General features: G+C 48.6%; 2 protein-coding genes across 2 annotated transcripts in view; one reads left to right on the top strand and one right to left on the bottom strand.

The window, feature by feature from the left end:
• Window positions 1-10,147, bottom strand: part of col6a4a (collagen, type VI, alpha 4a) — a 45,190-nt gene extending 35,043 nt beyond the window's left edge. The window contains exon 1 of the mRNA XM_056444504.1: window positions 9,891-10,147. Within this exon, the coding sequence (XP_056300479.1) occupies window positions 9,891-10,132 (242 nt within the window). The 5' untranslated portion in view covers window positions 10,133-10,147. The remainder of the gene's footprint in view (window positions 1-9,890) is intronic.
• An 11,493-nt stretch (window positions 10,148-21,640) lies between these two features.
• On the top strand, window positions 21,641-25,896 carry tmem116 (transmembrane protein 116). Its single transcript, XM_056444645.1, has 3 exons — window positions 21,641-21,673; window positions 21,941-22,228; window positions 23,200-25,896. The coding sequence occupies exons 1-3, from the start codon at window positions 21,641-21,643 to the stop codon at window positions 23,587-23,589; spliced, it is 711 nt and encodes a 236-aa protein (XP_056300620.1). The 3' UTR covers window positions 23,590-25,896.
• The last annotated feature ends 159 nt before the right edge of the window (window positions 25,897-26,055 follow it).

The following is a 26,055-nucleotide window of genomic DNA, read 5'->3' as shown; positions in this document are numbered from 1 at the left end:
TCTAGAATGGAACCCTTCTGTCGGTGGTGGTTGCTCAACACGTCACACATGAACATGAACAGAGGAATTCACTGACACTGTGAGAAAGTATTGAGAGAACTTCCTGTTGAGAAGTAACGAGTCAAAGTCTTGAAGTGCTGAAGTGATCAGACAACGTGTCGGTGGCGGAGACCTACAGACCTTCAGGCCTTTAGAACTTCAGGTCTTCAGGCCTTCAGACCTTCAGGCCTTTAGAACTTCAGACCTTCAGGCCTTTAGAACTTCAGACCTTTAGAACTTCAGACCTTCAGGCCTTCAGACCTTCAGGCCTTCAGGCCTTTAGAACTTCAGACCTTCAGACCTTCAGGCCTTTAGAACTTCAGACCTTCAGGCCTTCAGACCTTCAGGCCTTTAGAACTTCAGACCTTGAGGCCTTTAGAACTTCAGACCTTCAGGCCTTCAGACCTTCAGGCCTTTAGAACTTCAGACCTTCAGGCCAAGGATTGTTTAAAATATTCTGCAACTCAAGCCAGGATCAGGTACAGAATCCGAATCAGGATCAGGCTTAGGGTCAGGTACAGGATCAGGGTTAGGGTCAGGATCAGGATCAGGGTTAGGTACAGGATCAGGTACATGATCAGGATCAGGTTCAGGGTTAGGGTCAGGATCGGGATCAGGTACAGGGTTAGGGTCAGGATCAGGTACAGGGTTAGGGTCAGGATCAGGATCAGAATCAAGATCCGGTACAGGGTCAGGATCAGGTACAGGGTCAGGATCAGGGTCAGGTACAGGGTTAGGGTCAGGATCAGGTACAGGGTCAGGATCAGGATCAGGGTTAGGGTCAGGATCAGGTACAGGGTCAGGGTCAGGGTTAGGATCAGGATCAGGGTTAGCATCAGGTACAGGGTCAGGATCAGGTACAGGGTTAGGTCCAGGGTCAGGATCAGGATTAGGTACAGGGTCAGGATCAGGGTCAGGATCAGGTACAGGGTCAGGATCAGGATTAGGTACAGGGTTAGGGTCAGGATCAGGTACAGGGTCAGGGTCAGAATCAGGATCAGGTACAGGGTCAGGATCAGGTACAGGGTTAGGGTCAGGATCAGGATCAGGGTTAAGATCAGGTACAGAATCAGAATCAGGGTCAGGATCAGGGTCAGAATCAGGATCAGGATCAGGTACAGGGTTAGGGTCAGGATCAGGGTTATGGTTAAGATCAGGTACAGAATCAGAATCAGGGTCAGGATCAGGATCAGGTACAGGGTCAGGATCAGGGTCAGGATCAGGATTAGGTACAGGGTTAGGGTCAGGATCAGGGTCAGGATCCTGTACAGGGTCAGGATCAGGTACATGGTCAGGATCAGGTACAGGGTCAGGATCAGGATCAGGTTCAGGGTCAGGATCAGGTACATGGTTAGGATCAGGTACAGGGTCAGTGTCAGGATCATGATCAGGTTCAGGGTCAGGATCAGGATCAGGTTCAGGGTCAGGATCAGGGTTAGACGTTCATGTGTTTGGCTTTTGATGGCTTTACATGTTTTAATGAGTAACGTGACTCCCTAAAGAATTCAGGCTTCACGCTTAGAATCCACAATCTTTGTTCCTACAGACGTCTGTTGAGTTCACAAGTCAACATTTAGTGATCCTACATCAATAACAGCAAACTAACTAAACTACTCTAACTAAACTACTCTAACTAAACTACCCAAACTACTCTTACTAAACTATCCCAACTAACCAAACTACTCTAACTAGACAACTCAAATTAACTAAACTACTCAAATTAACTAAACTACCCAAACTAACTAAACTACCCAAACTAACTAAACTACTCAAACTAACTAAACTACCCAAACTAACTAAACTACCCAAAACAACTAAACTACCCAAAACAACTAAACTACCCGAACCAACTAAACTACATACATTAACTAAACTAACCATACTAACTAAACTACGCAAACTAACAAAACTACCCAAAACAACTAAACTACCAAACTAACTAAACTACCTATACTAACGAAAATAACCAAAACCAAAGTGACTACACAATCCAAACCACCTGGAGACTGACGCCGTCCTCTGGGCTCCATCTGGCTCTGCTTCCTGCCTATTAGAACCGTTTCCTCTCATCCGTCAGACAGTCTGTGAACAAAATCTCTTTTGATCTCCGGCCCTCCTGCTCAGACGGCGAAGGACTCCTCGACCATCTGCGAGACATTTAAACTGTAAATACCTCACACAACAAAGACCTGGCTCGCTGCAACGAGTTCCTTCAGCCACAGCTTGTTCAAGACCATTAAACTCACGCCGGGTCCCGCGGCCGCAGACCACGCCGGTTCCCTCTGCCGACCCCTGGTCCCAGAGTCCCTTCACCAACACCCCGGCCGACCCCTGGACCCGAGACCCTTCACCAACACCCCGGCCGACCCCTGGACCAGAGTCCCTTCACCAACACCCCGGCCGACCCCTGGACCAGAGACCCTTCACCAACACCCCGGCCGACCCCTGGACCAGAGACCCTTCACCAACACCCCGGCCGACCCCTGGACCAGAGTCCCTTCACCAACACCGTGGCCGACCCCTGGACCCGAGACCCTTCGTTCACAGCGTGGTCGTTTTGATAATCTTGACCTTTTACCCTCAGACTTGTTGTTGTTATGTTACACATGCTGTGCCATCGCTCTCATGGCATCAAAGGAAGTCGAAGTGGGTGTTTCTAGTTTCAGGTTCTGCTGCTTTACAGAAGTGAAGCTGAGAGTCTTTTCGGGTGTGGAATGAATGAGCCTGAACGCATCGCAGGAAAAGAGACACAAACTTGCACTGCTGAATGTGTTTGCCTTGTTTTATGAGAGGCCGTAAGTCAGAGCGTGCCTTGTGTGTGTGTGTGTGCGGCTGTGTGTGTGTGTGGCTGTGTGTGTGTGGCTGTGTGTGTGTGTGTGTGTGTGTGGCTGTGTGTGTGTGGCTGTGTGTGTGTGTGTGCGGCTGTGTGTGTGTGTGGCTGTGTGTGTGGCTGTGTGTGTGTGGCTGTGTGTGTGTGTGGGCTGTGTGTGTGTGGCTGTGTGTGTGTGTGTGTGGCTGTGTGTGTGTGTGTGTGATTCGCTGCCAGAAGGCTGAGGAAAGGAGGTTTTAATGTGCAGCATGTGAGGGTTTCTGCAGAGCGAGGGGCCTCGTTGTTTGGACTTGAAATCATCATGCAGGCAGTTCTGAGAGTCACAGCGCTCTGGGTCTGGATCAGGACTGTAGCACAGGTGATTCGGCCAGTTAAGTTTCTAGCTGTACAGAGACCTTAAGGTTCTAGCTGTACAGAGACCTTAAGGTTCTAGCTGCACAGAGACCTTCAGGTTCTAGCTGCACAGAGACCTTAAGGTTCTAGCTGTACAGAGACCTTAAGGTTCTAGCTGCACAGAGACCTTAAGGTTCTAGCTGCACAGAGACCTTAAGGTTCTAGCTGTACAGAGACCTTAAGGTTCTAGCTGCACAGAGACCTTAAGGTTCTAGCTGTACAGAGACCTTACGGTTCTAGCTGCACAGAGACCTTAAGGTTCTAGCTGCACAGAGACCTTAAGGTTCTAGCTGCACAGAGACCTTAAGGTTCTAGCTGCACAGAGACCTTAAGGTTCTAGCTGTACAGAGACCTTACGGTTCTAGCTGCACAGAGACCTTAAGGTTCTAGCTGTACAGAGACCTTAAGGTTCTAGCTGCACAGAGACCTTAAGGTTCTAGCTGCACAGAGACCTTAAGGTTCTAGCTGCACAGAGACCTTAAGGTTCTAGCTGCACAGAGACCTTAAGGTTCTAGCTGCACAGAGACCTTAAGGTTCTAGCTGCACAGAGACCTTCAGGTTCTAGCTGCACAGAGACCTTAAGGTTCTAGCTGTACAGAGACCTTAAGTTCTAGCTGCACAGAGACCTTAAGTTCTAGCTGCACAGAGACCTTAAGGTTCTAGCTGTACAGAGACCTTAAGGTTCTAGCTGCACAGAGACCTTAAGGTTCTAGCTGCACAGAGACCTTAAGGTTCTAGCTGTACAGAGACCTTAAGTTCTAGCTGCACAGAGACCTTAAGTTCTAGCTGCACAGAGACCTTAAGGTTCTAGCTGCACAGAGACCTTAAGGTTCTAGCTGTACAGAGACCTTAAGGTTCTAGCTGCACAGAGACCTTAAGGTTCTAGCTGCACAGAGACCTTAAGGTTCTAGCTGTACAGAGACCTTAAGGTTCTAGCTGCACAGAGACCTTAAGGTTCTAGCTGCACAGAGACCTTAAGGTTCTAGCTGCACAGAGACCTTAAGGTTCTAGCTGCACAGAGACCTTAAGGTTCTAGCTGTACAGAGACCTTAAGGTTCTAGCTGCACAGAGACCTTAAGGTTCTAGCTGCACAGAGACCTTATGGTTCTAGCTGCACAGAGACCTTATGGTTCTAGCTGCACAGAGACCTTAAGGTTCTAGCTGCACAGAGACCTTAAGGTTCTAGCTGCACAGAGACCTTAAGGTTCTAGCTGTACAGAGACCTTAAGGTTCTAGCTGCACAGAGACCTTAAGGTTCTAGCTGCACAGAGACCTTAAGGTTCTAGCTGTACAGAGACCTTAAGGTTCTAGCTGCACAGAGACCTTAAGGTTCTAGCTGCACAGAGACCTTACGGTTCTAGCTGTAAAGAGACCTTACGGTTCTAGCTGTAAAGAGACCTTAAGGTTCTAGCTGTACAGAGACCTTAAGGTTCTAGCTGTACAGAGACCTTAAGTTTCTAGCTGCACAGAGACCTTAAGGTTCTAGCTGTACAGAGACCTTAAGGTTCTAGCTGCACAGAGACCTCAAGGTTCTAGCTGTACAGAGACCTTACGGTTCTAGCTGTAAAGAGACCTTAAGGTTCTAGCTGTACAGAGACCTTAAGGTTCTAGCTGTACAGAGACCTTACGGTTCTAGCTGTAAAGAGACCTTAAGGTTCTAGCTGTAAAGAGACCTTAAGGTTCTAGCTGTACAGAGACCTTAAGGTTCTAGCTGTACAGAGACCTTAAGGTTCTAGCTGTACAGAGACCTTACGGTTCTAGCTGTAAAGAGACCTTAAGGTTCTAGCTGTACAGAGACCTTAAGGTTCTAGCTGTACAGAGACCTTACGGTTCTAGCTGTACAGAGACCTTAAGGTTCTAGCTGTAAAGAGACCTTAAGGTTCTAGCTGTACAGAGACCTTAAGGTTCTAGCTGTATAGAGACCTTAATGTTCTAGCTGTACAGAGACCTTAAGATTCTAGCTGTAAAGAGACCTTAAGGTTCTAGCTGTACAGAGACCTTAAGGTTCTAGCTGTACAGAGATCACATGCACAGCTGGAACCAGTTGAGAGAACCATAAAAGACCACAATAATCAAGCTGTTTAAAATTCCCATAAACTTCCATGAACAAGGAAGGCTCATTAAAGACGGCCAGTAACACTCTGCAGCTGAGCACTGGCCCTGGATCTGATCCTCCACACACTGACACATGTCAGAACCTCCCAGCTAGACAATAGATTCTATAAACATGAGACTTAGACGAGTGAACGCCTTCAGTTCGGGTCTCCAACACGGTCCACACTTATCAGACAGCTGAGTTTCTAACCAACACGTTGAGTTCAGGGAGAAACACATCCCCGTGGGACTTAAATAATTCAAACATAAACCACGCAGCACTAGTAGGAGAACATGTAATCTCTGAATAAGCAGAACCGTAGTCTCCTGGTTGGAGTCCTGTGTGGTTGAGATCATGGAGCTCGCCTCCCTTCTTACTCGACGTCGTCACTTTATTACACAAAGTGTCTTTATCCGACGTGATGGTTGAGAACAAGCCGAGATGAAAAGGAATCAAAGGATCTACGGTGTCAGGCGGTTTGCTGTAACTGATGGTTGAACATCATGTAGATCAACAATGTTTAGAGAGAGAGCTGGACACAAGGTCCACTCGTTCCTCCTCTTCAACAGGCCATCAGTGTGTAGAGCCATGTGGGCCTCCACCGAGATGAAGAGGAGAGGAACACTGCTCTGAGGTCAGCCAGAGGGCAGCCCCTCTGTAAATTGATATGCTTTTGAAAAACACTAACATGTGTCGGTCTGTCTTAATATTTGGAGAAAATTAAGCTGTTAGGCCCAAAGACTCCCAGGTCCCCGGGGCCCCTGAATGTGGCCCCCCCACTGCCTATGGAGTTGATTGCGCTGTTTGAAAGGCAGATGTTTGTGCTCTGGATAATCTAAACGCAGGAATCCCTTTTTCAACATATGGAGACAAGGTCTGGACCGGCTCTGATGGAAAGCAGCCATAACGGCTCACTGTGGAATGTGAACGGTGCCTTCAGACAAACATTCAGCCTCCGCGAGGAGTCCAGGGCCCGAATCCGGACAAGGACCGTAGAAAGGGTTCATTTAACCCGGCTGTGTGAATCATTCGTCTGTCAACAGATATCCAGTTCAGAGCAGAACTGTTTGAAAGTCAAGCAGCTTGTTTAACAGCTGAAGCTTCTCGGCTCTGAAGGGAATTCACCGTTACCTCCAGAGAGAGGGGAACCAAGAACATCGTCTTCACCGGGACCACCGGGACCACTGGGACCCCACGGCCACCGGGACCGGGACGCCCCAGGCTGAGGGGTCTCTGCCTCAGGCTGAGGGGTTCCATGCTTAGTGCTGCTATTTGTTTGGAAGTGAAGACAGTTGAGGACCAATGAGAGTAATGATGTCAAGTAGCCATTGAAGTATCTGCAGGAAATGCCTCATCAGGGAGTTCAGAGGAGGCAGGAACCACCAACTGTAGGATCAGTTGTATCAAGAGAACATGAGCAACATCAAAGCCCCGGAGAGGAAGACAAAGAGCCTCAGAGCTTATGTGTGAACGTGTGTGACTGATGATGATGATGATGGGAAAACATATAACTGTGATACTCTGCTTGTCAGATGTGAGTGTTAGTGATGATGTCATACCTATCACAGGTTCAGCGTCTGGCTCAAGGGCACTTCAGCAGGACGGGAGGCCAGAGGGTCTGAAGGTCCTGAAAGATGGATGTCATTAATACTACTACCACTACTACTACTGCTACTACTACCACTACTACTACTACTACTGCCACTACTACTACTGCTCCTACCACTACCACTACCACTACTGCTGCCACTGCCACTGCCACTGCCACTGCACTGCCACTGCTGCTGCTGCACTGCCACTGCTACTGCCACTGCTACTGCTGCTGCTGCTGCTGCTGCTACTGCTGCTACTGCACTGCTGCTGCCACTGCCACTGCTGCTGCCACTGCACTGCTGCTGCTGCTGCTGACAACAACTGCTGCTGCTGCTGCAACTGCTGCTGCGCTGCTGCCACTGCTGCTGGCTGCTGCTGCTGCCACTGCAACAACTGCAACATGTGGGTTGAACTGCAACAGCACTGCTGCTGCTGACACTGCAACAACACTTGCTGACAACTGCCAGCGGTGGCTGACAACAACAACAACAACTGACAACAGGCTGCTGTGAACAACTGACACTGCTGGAACAGCTGCGCTGTGCTGACAGGCATACAGGCACAACGACTGTGCCGACAGACAACACTGGCTGCAACATGGACGACTGCTGCTGTGAACAACTGCCGCTGGCTGCTGACTGCAACAACGCTGTGCTGCTGCCTGCTGACATGTGCTGACAACAGCTGCTGCAGCTGCTGACATGTGACAGCTGCTGGCACTGACTGCCCAACTGACAACTGTGACTGGCAACAACATGCTGCTACCTGTGAACAACAGCTGTGACAGCAACTGCAACTGCTGCTGCTGGCTGCCAACAACTGACAGGCTGCACAACTGCAACAACAGCTGCTGACGACAACTGCTGCTGGCTGCCTTGCTGCTGTGAGCAACATGTGTGCTGCAGGCACTGACAACACTGCTGCTGCTGACTGACGACAGCAACAACAGCTGAACTGCTGCTGACAACAGCTGCAGCTGACAACAACAACATGTACCCGGCTGCTGCTGCTGCTACTACCTGCTGCTGCGAACCTGCTGCTGCTGCTGCTGCTCCTGCTGCTGCTGCTGCTGCCACTGCTGCTGCTGCTGCTGCTGCTGCTGCTGCTGCTGCTACTGCTGCTGCTGCTGCTGCTACTGCTGCTACTGCTGCTGCTACTGCTGCTGCTGCTGCTACTGCTACTGCTGCTGCTACTGCTACTACTGCTACTGCTGCTACTGCTGCTACTGCTGCTACTGCTACTACTACTACTACTACTGTAATTGTATTTACATGCTTCCTTTGGTTCATATCATCAGAAACATTCCATAAACTTTCATTGTTCTGCAGATGATACTCAACTATATCTGTGATCAACCAGAGGAGACCAACCATCATCATCACCATCATCATCATCATCTCTCTGATCAACCAGAGGAGACCCACCATCATCATCCCCATCACCACCATCATCACCATCATCACCATCATCTCTCTGATCAACCAGAGGAGACCCACCATCATCATCATCACCATCATCATCATTATATCTCTGATCAACCATCATCATCATCATCATCATCATATCTCTGATCAACCAGAGAACATCTCAAGGACTCTGATTCATCTACTCACATTTAAACATCATCTGGTCCCAAGAAGATGCAGAAAAACTGGTTCATGTGTTTGTTACTTCTAGATTACTGCAACTCCTCATTATCAGGCTGCTCTAAAAGGTCCGATTAGACATGTGGAGAAGTTTGTCTTTGAACTACGTCAGACACAGAACTCAGACCCTCAGCTGGAGTGAGTTAACTACATGGTTATGAACTCTATTAGAGTGAGTTAACTACATGGTTATGAATTATATATGTGTTAGTTAGCTAGACGGTTATGAACTTCCATAAATGCAGACTACACATTAATCTCACTACACATTAAGCTCAGCTGGAGTTATGAACTTCCATACATCTCGACAGCCAACATGTGTTTGGCATTGAGAGTCTGAGGAAGACACACTTGAGACTTCTGAAAGGAACCATGTGAGAGATTCTGATAGCATGAAGGGGTCCCCGTCTTCCTCATGACAAAAAACATAGAAAGTATTATGTACCCATCTGAGAATTTTACATATGAAATATTATTTTTCCTTTGTGAAAAAACAGCAGACTGCTCATTAAAAGCTCTGAACACAACCAGGACAAGAAGGTTCCTTCACAATAAAAGCTCTCATCACATCCAGTAAAATGAGGTTCCTTCACAGTAAGAAGTGAATATGAAATTAATATATGTCTGAATTTAATATTCTATGTTATTATTATTAAAGCATCATTAAGAGCTTGACCAACGGTGATCATTCATAAGAACAGACATTCTTGGACCATAAACGGACACATGTCAGATGAGCCTTCACACACTCACCCCGGCACGTTCGCTCCGCTCGGCAACAGCCAATCGACTTGTGCCTCCTGCACCTCGAGCTAATCACTCGAAATCCAGACTGTTTGCTGTCCTGGCTCCTCAGTGGTGGAACGAGCTCCCCACTGACATCAGGACAGCAGAAAGTCTCTACATCTTCCGTCGGAGACTGAAAACACACCTTTTCCGACTATATCTGGATTAAAACACAGATTAGCACTTCAGTGGCACTTAGATAGCACTTACTTATGGTACTTTTGTAGTTCGACTATGTTGGGGAAATGTTACTTCCTGTATTCTTGTTGTTCTTAGTTTGTACTCTAGGTTGAAATGCACTTATTGTAAGTCGCTTTGGATAAAAGCGTCTGCTAAATGACATGTAATGTAATGTAATGAACTAACACAAAGGCTCAGTTTCACCTGTAAACCGACTCCAGCCTGCAGGTCTGAAGTGAGTCGCGTAACAAGCACAAAGCTCCATGCATTTCACAATAAACTCAATCATTCGGATTGCATTAATGCACACGAGTAAAGAGAGACTCACCGGTCTGCTGCTGCGGTCCTCTGAGCTCCAAACACTGGAGTCCTGCAGCCATGTATGGAGGGGCAGACGGGTCTGCAGGAAACCCCTCCCAGCTGTCGCCTCCTCCCTCCTGGAGGAGAGGAAAGCTTGACCGCCTCGCAGTGTGAGAAACACGTCTGTCCAACGACATGTTCAGTCCTTGTTCTCCTCTGCTCACGATGTGGGACACGGCCTGGTCCTTTGTGGAGCTCAGTGATGATCATGTCTTCTTATCTTTCAGTGTTTCAGTTAAAAAGAGTTGCAGCTCTCAAAATCACTTTTTAGAGCACATTTATACTGTGTGAACGTAAAACTCTTCTTCCAGCAAGAAATCATCTGATTCAGTTGCATCATCAACGCCGACAAACTCCCAGTGACAACGCCGACAAACTCCCAGTGACAACATCGACAAACTCCCAGTGACAACATCGACAAACTCCCAGTGACAAGGCCGACAAACTCCCAGTGACAAGGCCGACAAACTCCCAGTGACAACGCCGACAAACTCCCAGTGACAACGCCGACAAACTCCCAGTGACAACGCCGACAAAGTCCCAGTGACAACGCCGACAAACTCCCAGTGACAACATCGACAAACTCCCAGTGACAACATCGACAAACTCCCAGTGACAAGGCCGACAAACTCCCAGTGACAAGGCCGACAAACTCCCAGTGACAAGGCCAACAAACTCCCAGTGACAAGGCCGACAAACTCCCAGTGACAACGTCGACAAACTCCCAGTGACAAGACCGACAAACTCCCAGTGACAACGTCGACAAACTCCCAGTGACAAGGCCGACAAACTCCTAGTGACAACGTCGACAAACTCCCAGTGACAACATCTACAAACTCCCAGTGACAACGCCGACAAACTCCCAGTGACAACGTCGCCAAACTCCCAGTGACAAGGCCGACAAACTCCCAGTGACAAGGCCGACAAACTCCTAGTGACAACGTCGACAAACTCCCAGTGACAACATCTACAAACTCCCAGTGACAACGTCGACAAACTCCCAGTGACAAGGCCGACAAACTCCCAGTGACAAGGCCGACAAACTCCCAGTGACAAGGCCGACAAACTCCCGGTGACAACGCGACAAACTCCCAGTGACAGCCGACAAACTCCCAGTGACAGCGATAGCAAACTCCAGTGACATGAGCAAACTCCAGTGACAGCGCCCGACAAACTCCAGTGACAACGCCGACAAACTCCCAGTGACAACGTCGACAAACTCCCAGTGACAAGGCCGACAAACTCCCAGTGACAAGGCCAACAAACTCCTAGTGACAACGTCGACAAACTCCCAGTGACAACGTCGACAAACTCCCGGTGACAGCATCTACAAACTCCCAGTGACAACCGACAAACTCCAGTGACAAGGCCAGCAAACTCCCGGTGACAAGGCGACAAACTCCCAGTGACAAGGCCGACAAACTCCCGGTGACAACGTGCGACAAACTCCAGTGACAAGGCCGACAAAGCTCCTGGTGACAGCGTCGACAAACTCCCGGTGACAGCATCTACAAACTCCAGTGACAGGCGACAGAGCTCCCGGTGACAGCGTCGACAAACTCCCAGTGACAAGGCCGACAAACTCCCAGTGACAAGGCCAACAAACTCCTAGTGACAACGTCGACAAACTCCCAGTGACAACGCCGACAAACTCCCATTATTTCAGCAGTGCAACAAAATAGGTCTATTAAATGTGGTCTCCTAAATATTCGATCTCTGTCATCTAAAGCTGTGTTACTGAATGATTTAATATCAGATAATCACATTGATTTATGTTGCCTAACTGAAACCTGGCTGAGCCATGAAGAATATGTCTGCCTGAATGAATCGACTCCTCCAAGTCATATTAATACTCACATTCTCGAGGCACGGTGGGGAGGTAGATAACCATCTTTGAATCGAGCCTATTAATTTTCCTCAACCAAAATTACACTACACCTCATTTGAAAGCCTTGTTCTTAGTCTTTCACATCCAACCTGGAAAACACTACAGCCAATTCGATTTGTGATTCTGTACCGGCCACCAGGTCCATATTCTGAATTCTCAGAATTTATATCAAGTTTGGTTCTTAAAACCGATAAAGTTATTATTGTTGGAGATTTTAATATCCATGTGGATGTTGATAATGATTCTTAGTGCTGCATTCATCTCCTTGTTGGACTCTCTTCTGTCAGAGAGTACAAACCCACTCACAGCTTTGGCCACACGCTTGATCTTGTTCTTACTTATGGCGTTGACATTGAGCATTTGAACGTCTTCCCACAGAATCCTCTTCTGTCAGACCACAACATCATAACTTTTGAATTTATACTACCGGTGTACTCCGTTAGTCCAAAGTTTCTACACCAGATGTCTAACTGACAGTGCTGTAGCTAAATTTAAAGAAGCGATTCCTTCTGTATTTGATTCGATACCACGTCTCAATATAACAAAGGACTCCTGGTCTAACTTTAGTCCGTCCCAGATTGATCATCTTGTTGACAGTGCCACAGGCTCTCTGAGAATGACACTGGACTCGATAGCCCCTCTGAAGAAGAAGACAGTGAGGAAGAGGAGGTTTGCTCCCTCAGACCGGCAAACTGAAGCAAGCGTCACGAAAGCTTGAGCATATGGCGTTCAACTAATCTCGAAGAATCCGCTTAGTTTGGCGAGATAGTCTTAAAACATATAAGAAGGCCCTCCGTGTGCCAGAGCAGCCTATTACTCATCAGTAATAGAAAAAATAAGAACAACCCCAGGTTTCTCTTCAGCACTGTAGCCAGGCTGACGAAGTCACAGCTCTGTGGGCCGAGCATTCCTATGAACCTCAGTGGTAATGACTTTATGAACTTCTTTAATGAAAAGATTTTAACTATTAGGGACAAGATTAATAATCTCTTGCCCTTAACCAGTGTAATCTGTCCTCAAGTGGAATGGCCTTGAAACCGCTGTATGCCCTGGTGTATATTTGGAGGCTTTTCTCCCATCAACCGTGACCAATTATCTTCAGCGGTTTCTACTTGAACACCTCTACCTGTCTCTTGGACCCCATCCGGCGAGGCTGCTTAAAGACGTTTGCCTTTTAATTGGCGGCTCTCTATTAGATATTATCAATGTGTCTCTGCTAACAGGCCACGTGCCACACTCCTTCAAAGTGGCTGTTATTAAACCTCTCCTGAAGAAGCCCACTCTGGATCCAGAGGTGTTGGCTAACTACAGACCGATCTCTAACCTCCCTTTCCTCTCAAGATCCTTGAAAGTGGTATAAATCAGTTGTGCGCCTTTCTACATCATAAAAGCTTATTTGCGAAATTTCAATCAGTAATTTGAAAACACCACAGCACCGAGGCGGCACTGGTGTATATTACAAATGATCTCTTAATGGCAGCAGATAAAGGACTCCTCTCTGTCCTGGTCTTGTTGGACCTTAGTGCTGCATTCGACACCATTGACCATGACATCCTGTTACAGAGACTGGAGCAGTCGATTGGCATTTCAGGCACGGCACTAATTTGGTTTAAATCCTATTTATCAGATCGATCTCAGTTTGTATTTGTAAACGATGGCGCCTCGATAACCACCAGCGTTAATCACGGAGTTCCACAAGGTTCTGTGCTTGGACCAATTTTATTTACTTTATACATGCTTCCTTTGGGCAATATTATCAGGAAACACTCCATAAACTTTCATTGTTATGCAGATGATACTCAACTATATTTATCGATAAAACCAGAGGAAACAACCAACTCGGTAAAATTCAAGCATGTCTTAAAGACATAAAAACTTGGATGACCTGCAACTTCTTGATGTTAAACTCAGACAAAACCGAAGTAATTTTAATCGGCCCTGAGCACCTCAGAGATCAATTATCTGGTGATGTGGATTCTGTAGGCAGCATTGCCCTAGCATCCAACACCACTGTAAAGAATCTTGGCGTTATCTTTGATCGGGACTTGTCCTTTAACTCCCACGTAAAGCAAATCTCAAGGACTGCATTCTTTCATCGTAATATTTCAAAAATCAGGCACATCTTGTCTCAAAAGATGCAGAAAAATTGGTTCAGCGTTCGTTACTTGAGACTGGATTACTGCAACTCCTTATTATTAGGCTGCTCTAATAAATCTCTTAGGTCCTCAGTTGATCCAGAATGCTGCAGCTCGTGTTCTCACTAAAACTAAGAAAGAGATCACATCACTCCTGCACTAGCTGCTCTGCACTGGCTCCCAGTAAAATCAAGAATCACTTTTAAAATTCTTCTCTTAACCTACAAAGCCTTGATTGGTGATGCTCCATCATATCTTAAGGAGCTTGTAGTACCATATTGCCCACTAGAGAGCTCGCTCACTAAATGCGGGACTACTTGTAGTCCCTAGAGTCTTAAAAAGTAGAATGGGGCCAGAGACCTTTGGTTATCAAGCTCCTCTTCTATGGAACCAGCTTCACCTTCAGTCCGGGAGGCAGACACAGTCACCTCGTTTAAGAGTAGACTTAAGACCTTCCTCTTTGACAGAGCTTATAGTTAGGGCTGAATCAGGTTCACCTGGTCCAGCCCCTTGATATGCTGCTATAGGCTTATAGCTGCCGGGGGACGTTTAGGATGCACTGAGTACCTATCTCCTCTTTTTCTCTCCTAAGGATGAATTTTCATCTCTCAATCACGTTACTAACTCTGCTTTCTCCCGGAGTCCTTGTGACTTCGTCTCATGGGGTCATCGGACCCTATGAGGCGGCATAAATCTATCTGCCTGATGGATCGGTCTGGGTCGTGGAGTTCCTGCTCTGACTGCGCCACTGTCCTGTTGAGACTCCGCCCACTGTTGAGACTCCGCCCATTCCTCCTCACCGCCATCTGCCTGATGGATCGTGGAGGTCTCCATCGTGGAATATGCCTACTATGAACTATTCATACACTCTGTCATATTCATTGAATGTATTTTAACTCTAAATCTGTCCTTCTGGTCACATGACATCTATTGTTCTGTCCATCCTGGAGAGGGATCCTCCTCTGTTCTCTCCTGAAGGTTTCTTCCCTTTTTCCCCCCTGAAGGGTTGTTGGGAGTTTTCCTGGTCCGATGTGAGGTTTTGGGGCAGGGATGTCTATGTTACAGATTGTAAAGCACTCCGAGACAAATTTGTAATTTGTGAAATTGGGCTATACAAATAAACTGAACGTCGACAAACTCCCAGTGACAAGGCCGACAAACTCCCAGTGACAACATCGACAAACTCCCAATGACAACGATAAACAAACTCCCAGTGACAACATCTACAAACTCCCAGTGACAACGCCGACAAACTCCAGTGACAACGTGGACAACCTCCCAGTGACAAGGCCGACAAACTCCCAGTGACAAGGCCGACAAACTCCAGTGACAACGCCGACAAACTCCCAGTGACAACGCCGATAAACTCCCAGTGACAACCCAAACTCCGACAAACTCCCAGTGACAAGGCCGACAAACTCCCAGTGACATCGACAAACTCCCAGTGACAAGGCCAACAAACTCCCAGTGACAAGGCGACAAACTCCCAAAAAAAAGGGGGTTTTTAGGTTTTCCCCCCCTTTTTTTTTTTAAAAAGGGGGCCCGGGGGGGGAAATTTTTGGGGCCCCCAAAAAAAAAATTTTTTTTTTTTTTAACCCCCCTTTTTTTAAAAAAAAACCCAAAACCTTTTTTAAAAAAACCCCCAAAAATTAAAAATTGGGGTTTAAGGGGGGGGGGGCCCCCCCCCCCCCCCCCCCAAAAAAAGGGGGGGGGAGGGGGGGGGAAAAAAAAATTTTTTGGGGGGGCCTTTTAAAAAAAAAAATTTTTTTTTAAAAAAACCCCCCCCGGGGGGGGCCCGGGCCGTCTTAAAAAAAAGGGGGGGAAAAAGGGGGGGGGGGGGGAAAAAAAAATTTTTTTTTTCCCCTTTTTAAAAAAAAATTTTTTTTTTTCCCCCCAAGGGGGGGGAAAAGGGTTTTTTAATTTTTAAAAATTTTTTTTTTTTTTTGGGGGGGCCCCCTTTTTTTTTTTTTTGGGGGGGAAAAAAAGGTGTTGGCTAACTACAGACCGATTCTAACCTCCTTTCCTCTCCAAGATCCTTGAGAAAGTGGTCGCAAATGAGTTGTGCGACTTTCTACATCATAATAGTTTATTTGAGAAATTTCAATCAGGATTTAGAAAACACCACAGCACCGAGACGGTGAAAATTACAAATGACCTCTTAATGGCAGCAGATAAAGGACTCCTCTCTGTCCTGGTCTTATTAGACCTTAGTGCTGCATTCACACCATTGACCATGACATCCTGTTACAGAGACTGGAGCAGTCGATTGGCATTTCAGGCACAGCACTAATTTGGTTTAAACTTATTTATCAGATCGATCTCAGTTTGTATTTGTAAACGATGACGCCGATAACCACCAACGTTAATCACGGAGTTCCACAAGGTTCTGTGCTTGGACCAATTTTATTTACTTTATACATGCTTCCTTTGGCAATATTATCAGGAAACACTCCATAAACTTTCATTGTTATGCAGATGATACTCAACTATATTTATCGATAAAACCAGAGGAGAGCAACCAACTCGGTAAAATTCAAGCATGTCTTAAAGACATAAAAACTTGGATGACCTGCAACTTCTTGATGTTAAACTCAGACAAAACCGAAGTAATTTTAATCGCCCTGAGCACCTCAGAGATCAATTATCTGGTGATGTGGATTCTGTAGACGGCATTGCCCTAGCATCCAACACCACTGTAAAGAATCTTGGCGTTATCTTTGATCGGGACTTGTCCTTTAACTCCAATGTAAAGCAAATCTCAAGGACTGCATTCTTTCATCTACGTAATATTTCAAAATCAGGCACATCTTGTCTCAAAAAGATGCAGAAAATTGGTTCACGTTCGTTACTTGAGACTGGATTACTGCAACTCCTTATTATTAGGCTGCTCTAATAAGTCTCTTAGGTCCCTCCAGTTGATCCAGAATGCTGCAGCTCGTGTTCTCACTAAAACTAAGAAAAGAGATCACATCACTCCTGCACTAGCTGCTCTGCACTGGCTCCAGTAAAATCAAGAATCACTTTTTAAAATTCTTCTCTTAACCTACAAAGCCTTGATTGGTGATGCTCCATCATATCTAAGGAGCTTGTAGTACCATATTGCCCCACTAGAGAGCTACGCTCACTAAATGCGGACTACTTGTAGTCCCTAGAGTCTTAAAAAGTAGAATGCGAGCCTTTAGTTATCAAGCTCCTCTTCTATGGAACCAGCTTCACCTTCAGTCCGGGAGGCAGACACAGTCACCTCGTTTAAGAGTAGACTTAAGACCTTCCTCTTTGACAGAGTTTATAGTTAGGGCTGAATCAGGTTCACCTGGTCCAGCCCCTTGATATGCTGCTATAGGCTTATAGCTGCCGGGGGACGTTTAGGATGCACTGAGTACCTATCTCTTTTTCTCTCCTTAAGATGAATTTTCATCTCTCAATCACACGTTACTAACTCTGCTTTCTCCCCGAGTCCTTGTGACTTCCGTCTCATGGGTCATCGGACCCTATGAGACGGCATAGATCTATCTGCCTGATGGATCATCGAGGTCTGAGTCTGGGTGGAGTTCCTGCTCCTGACTGCGCCACTGTCCTGTTGAGACCCGCCCACTGTTGAGACTCCGCCCACCCTCCTCCCCACCGCCATCTGCCTGATGGATCATTGGAGGTCTCCATCGTGGAATATGCTCACTATGAACTATTCATACACTCTGTCATATTCATTGAATGTATTTTAACTCTAAATCTGTCCTTCTGGTCACATGACATCTATTGTTCTGTCCATCCTGGAGAGGGATCCTCCTCTGTTCTCTCCTGAAGGTTTCTTCCCTTTTTTTCCCCCTGAAGGGTTATTTGGGAGTTTTTCCTGGTCCGATGTGAGGTTTTGGGGCAGGGATGTCTATGTGTACAGATTGTAAAGCACTCCGAGACAAATTTGTAATTTGTGAAATTGGGCTATACAAATAAACTGAACGTCGACAAACTCCCAGTGACAAGGCCGACAAACTCCCAGTGACAACATCGACAAACTCCCAATGACAACGTCGACAAACTCCCAGTGACAACATCTACAAACTCCCAGTGACAACGCCGACAAACTCCCAGTGACAACGTCGACAACCTCCCAGTGACAAGGCCGACAAACTCCCAGTGACAAGGCCGACAAACTCCCAGTGACAACGCCGACAAACTCCCAGTGACAACGCCGATAAACTCCCAGTGACAACATCGACAAACTCCCAGTGACAAGGCCGACAAACTCCCAGTGACATCGACAAACTCCCAGTGACAAGGCCGACAAACTCCCAGTGACAAGGCCGACAAACTCCCAGTGACAAGGCCAACAAACTCCCAGTGACAAGGCCGACAAACTCCCAGTGACAACGCCGACAAACTCCCAGTGACAACGTCGACAAACTCCCAGTGACAACATCGACAAACTCCCAGTGACAACGTCGACAAACTCCCAGTGACAACATCTACAAACTCCCAGTGACAACGCCGACAAACTCCCAGTGACAACATCAACAAACTCCCAGTGACAACATCGACAAACTCCCAGTGACAAGGCCGACAAACTCCCAGTGACAAGGCCGACAAACTCCCAGTGACAAGGCCGACAAACTCCCAGTGACAAGGCCGACAAACTCCCAGTGACAAGGCCGACAAACTCCCAGTGACAAGGCCGACAAACTCCTAGTGACAACGTCGACAAACTCCCAGTGACAACATCTACAAACTCCCAGTGACAACGCCGACAAACTCCCAGTGACAACGTCGACAAACTCCCAGTGACAAGGCCGACAAACTCCCAGTGACAAGGCCGACAAACTCCCAGTGACAACGCCGACAAACTCCCAGTGACAACGTCGACAAACTCCCAGTGACAACGCCGACAAACTCCCAGTGACAACGCCGACAAACTCCCAGTGACAACGCCGACAAACTCCCAGTGACAAGGCCGACAAACTCCCAGTGACAACATCGACAAACTCCCAGTGACAACATCTACAAACTCCCAGTGACAACGCCGACAAACTCCCAGTGACAACGTCGACAAACTCCCAGTGACAAGGCCAACAAACTCCCAGTGACAACGCCGACAAACTCCCAGTGACAACATCGACAAACTCCCAGTGACAAGGCCGACAAACTCCCAGTGACAAGGCCGACAAACTCCCAGTGACAAGGCCAACAAACTCCCAGTGACAAGGCCAACAAACTCCCAGTGACAAGGCCGACAAACTCCCAGTGACAACGCCAACAAACTCCCAGTGACAACGCCAACAAACTCCCAGTGACAAGGCCGACAAACTCCCAGTGACAACGCCAACAAACTCCCAGTGACAACGCCAACAAACTCCCAGTGACAAGGCCGACAAACTCCCAGTGACAAGGCCAACAAACTCCCAGTGACAACATCGACAAACTCCCAGTGACAAGGCCAACAAACTCCCAGTGACAACATCGACAAACTCCCAGTGACAACGTCTACAAACTCCCAGTGACAACATCGACAAACTCCCAGTGACAAGGCCAACAAACTCCCAGTGACAACACTGACAAACTCCCAGTGACAACGCCGACAAACTCCCAGTGACAACGTCGACAAACTCCCAGTGACAACATCGACAAACTCCCAGTGACAAGGCCGACAAACTCCCAGTGACAACATCGACAAACTCCCAGTGACAAGGCCGACAAACTCCCAGTGACAACATCGACAAACTCCCAGTGACAAGGCCGACAAACTCCCAGTGACAAGGCCGACAAACTCCCAGTGACAAGGCCGACAAACTCCCAGTGACAAGGCCAACAAACTCCCAGTGACAAGGCCAACAAACTCCTAGTGACAACACCGACGAACTCCCAGTGACGAGGCTGACAAACTTGGTGTAAGACGTTGTGTGTCACGGTGTGTCACGGTGAGACGCGGTGAGTCACGGTGAGACGCGGTGTGTCACGGTGAGATGTGGTGAGTCATGGTGTGTCACGGTGAGACGCGGTGAGTCACGGTGAGACGCGGTGTGTCACGGTGAGATGTGGTGAGTCATGGTGTGTCACGGTGAGACGCGGTGAGATGTGGTGAGTCATGGTGTGTCACGGTGAGATGCAGTGAGACGCGGTGTGTCACGGTGAGACGCGGTGAGTCACGGTGAGTGACGGTGAGACGCGGTGTGTCACGGTGAGACGCGGTGAGATGTGGTGAGTCATGGTGTGTCACGGTGAGACGCGGTGTGTCACGGTGAGACGCGGTGAGATGTGGTGTGTCACGGTGAGATGCAGTGAGACGCGGTGAGTCATGGTGAGTGACGGTGAGACGCGGTGTGTCACGGTGAGACGCGGTGAGATGTGATGAGTCATGGTGTGTCACGGTGAGACGCGGTGAGTCATGGTGAATGACGGTGAGACGCGGTGTGTCATGGTGAGATGCGGTGAGACGCGGTAAGTCATGGTGAGTGATGGTGAGACGCGGTGTGTCACGGTGAGATGTGGTGAGTCATGGTGTGTCACGGTGAGATGCAGTGAGACGCGGTGAGTCATGGTGAGTGACGGTGAGACGCGTTGTGTCACGGTGAGACGCGGTGAGATGTGGTGAGTCATGGTGAGTGACGGTGAGACGCGGTGTGTCATGGTGAAATGCGGTGAGATGTGGTGAGTCATGGTGTGTCACGGTGAGACGCGGTGAGTCATGGTGAGTGATGGTGAGACGCGGTAAGTCATGGTGAGTGACGGTGAGACGCGGTGTGTCACGGTGAGACGCGGTGAGATGTGGTGAGTCATGGTGTGTCACGGTGAGATGCAGTGAGACGCGGTGAGTCATGGTGAGTGACGGTGAGACGCGGTGAGATGTGGTGAGTCATGGTGTGTCACGGTGAGACGCGGTGAGATGTGGTGAGTCATGGTGTGTCACGGTGAGATGCAGTGAGACGCGGTGAGACGCGGTGAGGACGGTGAGACGCGGTGAGATGTGGTGAGTCATGGTGTGTCACGGTGAGACGCGGTGAGATGTGGTGAGTCATGGTGTGTCACGGTGAGACGCGGTGTGTCACGGTGAGACGCGGTGAGTCATGGTGAGTGACGGTGAGATGTGGTGAGTCATGGTGTGTCGCGGTGAGACGCGGTGTGTCATGGTGAGATGCGGTGAGATGTGGTGAGTCATGGTGTGTCACGGTGAGACGCGGTGAGTCATGGTGAGTGACGGTGAGACGCGGTGAGTCATGGTGTGTCACGGTGAGACGCGGTGAGTCATGGTGTGTCACGGTGAGATGTGGTGAGTCATGGTGAGTGACGGTGAGACGCGGTGTGTCATGGTGAGACGCGGTGAGATGTGGTGAGTCATGGTGTGTCACGGTGAGACGCGGTGAGTCATGGTGAGTGACGGTGAGACGCGGTGAGTCATGGTGTGTCACGGTGAGACGCGGTGAGTCATGGTGTGTCACGGTGAGATGTGGTGAGTCATGGTGAGTGACGGTGAGACGCGGTGTGTCATGGTGAGACGCGGTGAGATGTGGTAAGTCATGGTGTGTCACGGTGAGACGCGGTGAGTCACGGTGAGACGCGGTGAGTCATGGTGTGTCACGGTGAGACGCGGTGAGTCATGGTGTGTCACGGTGAGATGTGGTGAGTCATGGTGAGTGACGGTGAGACGCGGTGTGTCATGGTGAGACGCGGTGAGATGTGGTGAGTCATGGTGTGTCACGGTGAGTCATGGTGTGTCACGGTGAGACGCGGTGTGTCACGGTGAGACGCGGTGAGATGTGGCGAGTCATGGTGTGTCACGGTGAGTCATGGTGAGTGACGGTGAGACGCGGTGTGTCATGGTGAGTGACGGTGAGACGCGGTGTGTCATGGTGAGATGCGGTGAGATGTGGTGAGTCATGGTGAGACGCGGTGAGTCATGGTGAGTGACGGTGAGATGTGGTGAGTCATGGTGAGTGACGGTGAGACGCGGTGTGTCATGGTGAGACGCGGTGAGACGCGGTGAGCCAACCTGCTCTGGTTTTTCAGGTGCTTGTGGTGAAAGCCCGCAGTAATCACCGGCGGGTCGTGACCTCCAGCGGTTACCTGGGCCACCAGCAGCAGGCCTCCTTCCCCGCGATGGACCGGCGGCTGCTGCAGTACCCACTGATCTTCATCCTCTGTTGGGGTCCAGGTTGGTGGTTCCTTCCTGCCTCATGTGGTACCAGAGGAGCTGGCAGCCGGTCTGACTCTGTCTCCGTGTCGTTGGCCAGCGGTGAGTCTGGCTCTCCTCCGGCAGCTCAGGGCGCGGCCGGCATCGCCTTCTACGTATCCCAGGTGAGTCTGACTCTCTGTACCTCTTTGAAGACCTCTGATTGACCGAACGCAGCTGAATGAAGCAGACTTCTGTCGAAGGTTGGGAAAAGATGACCAGGACGGCAAAGTAAAATTCAAAACAAAGTGGATTTAATTAAGTGTGGTCGAACAAAAGTCCAAAGACACAAAACATTTAACGTGCAGCACGGGCCTGGATGAAGTCAGCTCAAAGCATCGCTCAATAACAGACTGGAGTTCTCCAGGAGAACATGGCTCTTTATATCTTTCAGAGCAGCGTGATTAGATAATATAGATGGAGACGTCACTTGGTTTAATCTTTGTCCGTCTCATCGTTGGAGCTCAGGGTGGTCCCACCCTCTGGGCTCACGACAGCAGCACTGGTTGGTTAAAACAGATGGAGGTGTTCCTGGTTTAGACTTTGAACACCTTCTGATGGAGCTCAAGGTGGTCCCACCCTCTTGGCTCACGATCTTCTCGCCATCATCATAATCAGTGTGTGTGTGTGTGTTGTTCTCCATCTAAAGCAGGAGCTGTGCAGTTTCTTTAATATAATAGAAACTAAAAGGCATTGAAACTATCTGTTGCTTTCATAAACAAATTCTTTGACGGTGACAGGTACGGCTCTTATTAAATCTCAATTCTAGGACTGAGCGGTCAGGGTGAGGTCAGCCTGTGTGGATGTGTCATCTTCTGGCCGAGGTCCAGAAGTGTTTGTCCCTCCAGTATCTGTTCTTATCCAGCAGTGTCAGTTTGTTCCATGAGTATGAGCTGTTCTCTCTGGTCAGAGCCCGACTGCCATAGAAGGACACAAGGTTTGGTGCTTCGGGGCCTTAATGCAAAGTGAGGGACATGGGGGACTATGTATGTATTTTTATATTCTTAACACTTCTATACAACCAGAGGAGTCGCCCCCTGGTGGTCAGGAGAGAGAATGCAGCTTAAAGAACAGGAGGATGATTAAAATGATGTAGCCTGTGGCCAGTCAGAGGTCAGAGCATCAGAACCTTCAGTGTGTCCTCTGTCTGCAGGCCTTCACCGCGGCCTCTCAGGGGTTCCTCAACTGTCTGGTCTACGGATGGACTCGAGGACGGAGGGTTGTGTCTCGAGACGAGGACACACAGACGCCTCTGCTGAGGTCACAGAGGGGGAGGAGCTACCAAACAACGGAGGACACGGAGGAAGGTCTGAACTGTGGGCCCACTGAGGCGACACAGAGGGGAAGAAGAGGGGCGCTCACGACGAGAAAAAACGGATGTGAGAGAAGTTTCAATGTGATCGGGCCACATGACCGCTGTGGAGGAGGAGGAGGAGGAGGAGGAGGAGCCTCTTCACTCCAGCAGGTGGAGTCTGATTTAAACTGAACCAACAGACGTGAAACTCAAAGTAAGTTGATCTCGTCATCGGGAGAAGAACTTTGTCTCTTTGATGGACGAAGGAAGAGAACGTTGTCCCTGAACACCACATCCCCTTCCTCCTCTCAGGCATGAGAATCCCTCACCTTTCGGCGAAATTCACCGTTTTGAAACCAAAATAGGTGACTTACGTGAATCGTGTAGATCCGAAGAGTTTTTGTTTTGGGGTGGGGGGTCAATTGGCCGGCCGGCGTTTATGAGATTGGAGTGGGACACGGAGAAAATGTGGAGTGGTGCTCTTCGCAATAAAACATCTTTGATGGGGCGTGTCGCGTCTCGGCCAATCAGCGTCAAGACGTCTTCAGCGTTTGGGGGTTCAGGTTAGCTTGAATGTTAGCCGCTACATCTGCTGCTGTCACGCTGCACGGTGGAGCGATGCTAACAAAGTACCCGTACGTTAAGAGCGATGTGATTTAGCATATTTTTAGTATCGATACTTCATTAAAAGAGCGATCAGAGCGCACGCAATGCTCCGTGTCACGCTGTCTGCGCAGCGCTAACAGAGAGGGGCGTTAAGTGGCGGAATTTTCGGCTTTAAAAATAAAAATAAAAAAGATGCCAGAAGTGAAATGTTTAAGTTCAGTCTGTAAAGTTCTGTAACTCTCCAGCTGCTCTTCCTGATGAACTCTGTATCCTCTGGTCAGAGACTAACGGCCTCATAGTGGATCATCAATGCTATGATGGCTCCATGTAGTTTCATTCATATCTTGCTGTATTAATACTAATATTACTAACATTTGTTCAGTGTTGAAAAAGTTGGTAAAAAGTGAACCATACAGATATTTTATTTATTACTATTATAGATAAGTATACCAGTATCTTATTTATGGTATACTGTTTTTATGGTATTGTATCAGTATCATGATATTTATGGCAGGTATGGTATAGAAGATCATGACAACCAGGTAGAGGCAGAACAGACTCGAGGAACAGACTCAAGGAACAGACTCTAGTCCCTGGCCCCTAGTCCCTGGCCTCTAGTCTCGGGCCTCTAGTCTCGGGCCTCTAGTCCCGGGCCTCTAGTCTCGGGCCTCTAGTCCCGGGCCTCTAGTCTCGGGCCTCTAGTCTCGGGCCTCTAGTCCCTGGCCTCTGGTCCCTAGTCCCTAGTCCCTAGCCCCTAGCCTCTAGCCCCTGGCAGGTACTAGTACTACACCACAGCAGGTACATGTACTACACCACAGCAGGTACTAGTACTACACCACAGCAGGTACATGTACTACACCACAGCAGGTACTAGTACTACACCACAGCAGGTACTAGTACTACACCACAGCAGGTACATGTACTACACCACAGCAGGTACTAGTACTACACCACAGCAGGTACTAGTACTACACCACAGCAGGTACATGTACTACACCACAGCAGGTACTAGTACTACACCACAGCAGGTACATGTACTACACCACAGCAGGTACATGTACTACACCACAGCAGGTACTAGTACTACACCACAGCAGGTACTAGTACTACACCACAGCAGGTACTAGTACTACACCACAGCAGGTACATGTACTACACCACAGCAGGTACATGTACTACACCACAGCAGGTACTAGTACTACACCACAGCAGGTACATGTACTACACCACAGCAGGTACATGTACTACACCACAGCAGGTACTAGTACTACACCACAGCAGGTACTAGTACTACACCACAGCAGGTACATGTACTACACCACAGCAGGTACTTCCTGTTGACGTCGTTAACTCTCTCGCTTCCTGTTGACGTCGTTAAGTCTCTCGCTTCCTGTTGACGTCGTTAAGTCTCTCGCTTCCTGTTGACGTCGTTAAGTCTCTCGCTTCCTGTTGACGTCGTTAAGTCTCTCGCTTCCTGTTGACGTCGTTAAGTCTCTCGCTTCCTGTTGACGTCGTTAAGTCTCTCGCTTCCTGTTGACGTCGTTAAGTCTCTCGCTTCCTGTTGACGTCGTTAACTCTCTCGCTTCCTGTTGACGTCGTTAAGTCTCTCGCTTCCTGTTGACGTCGTTAAGTCTCTCGCTTCCTGTTGACGTCGTTAAGTCTCTCGCTTCCTGTTGACGTCGTTAAGTCTCTCGCTTCCTGTTGACGTCGTTAAGTCTCTCGCTTCCTGTTGACGTCGTTAACTCTCACCTCCTGTTGACATCGTTAAGTCTCTCGCTTCCTGTTGACATCGTTAAGTCTCTCGCTTCCTGTTGACGTCGTTGTCTCTCGCTTCCTGTTGACGTCGTTAATTCTCTCACTTCCTGTTGACGTCGTTAAGTCTCTCACTTCCTGTTGACGCCGGGTCTCTCACTTCCTTGACGCCGTTAAGTCTCTCACTTCCTGTTGACGTCGTTAAGTCTCTCACTTCCTGTTGACGTCGTTAAGTCTCTCACTTCCTGTTGACGTCGTTAAGTCTCTCACTTCCTGTTGACGTCGTTAAGTCTCTCGCTT

Source organism: Pseudoliparis swirei, chromosome 22 (assembly GCF_029220125.1).
Source record: "Pseudoliparis swirei isolate HS2019 ecotype Mariana Trench chromosome 22, NWPU_hadal_v1, whole genome shotgun sequence".
NCBI lineage: Eukaryota > Metazoa > Chordata > Actinopteri > Perciformes > Liparidae > Pseudoliparis > Pseudoliparis swirei.
Note: the sequence above shows the minus strand (reverse complement) of the source record. Positions and strands in the feature narration are given on the sequence as shown.

Excerpts from the sequence above, each read along its gene's own strand:
- tmem116 (XM_056444645.1), top strand. The coding sequence starts at position 21,641 with ATGGTGTGTCACGGTGAGACGCGGTGTGTCACG. Across the intron at positions 21,674-21,940 it reads GTGAGACGCGGTGTGTCACG|GTGCTTGTGGTGAAAGCCCG; the intron begins GTGAGACGCGGT and ends CTGGTTTTTCAG. Across the intron at positions 22,229-23,199 it reads TCGCCTTCTACGTATCCCAG|CCTGTGGCCAGTCAGAGGTC; the intron begins GTGAGTCTGACT and ends AAAATGATGTAG.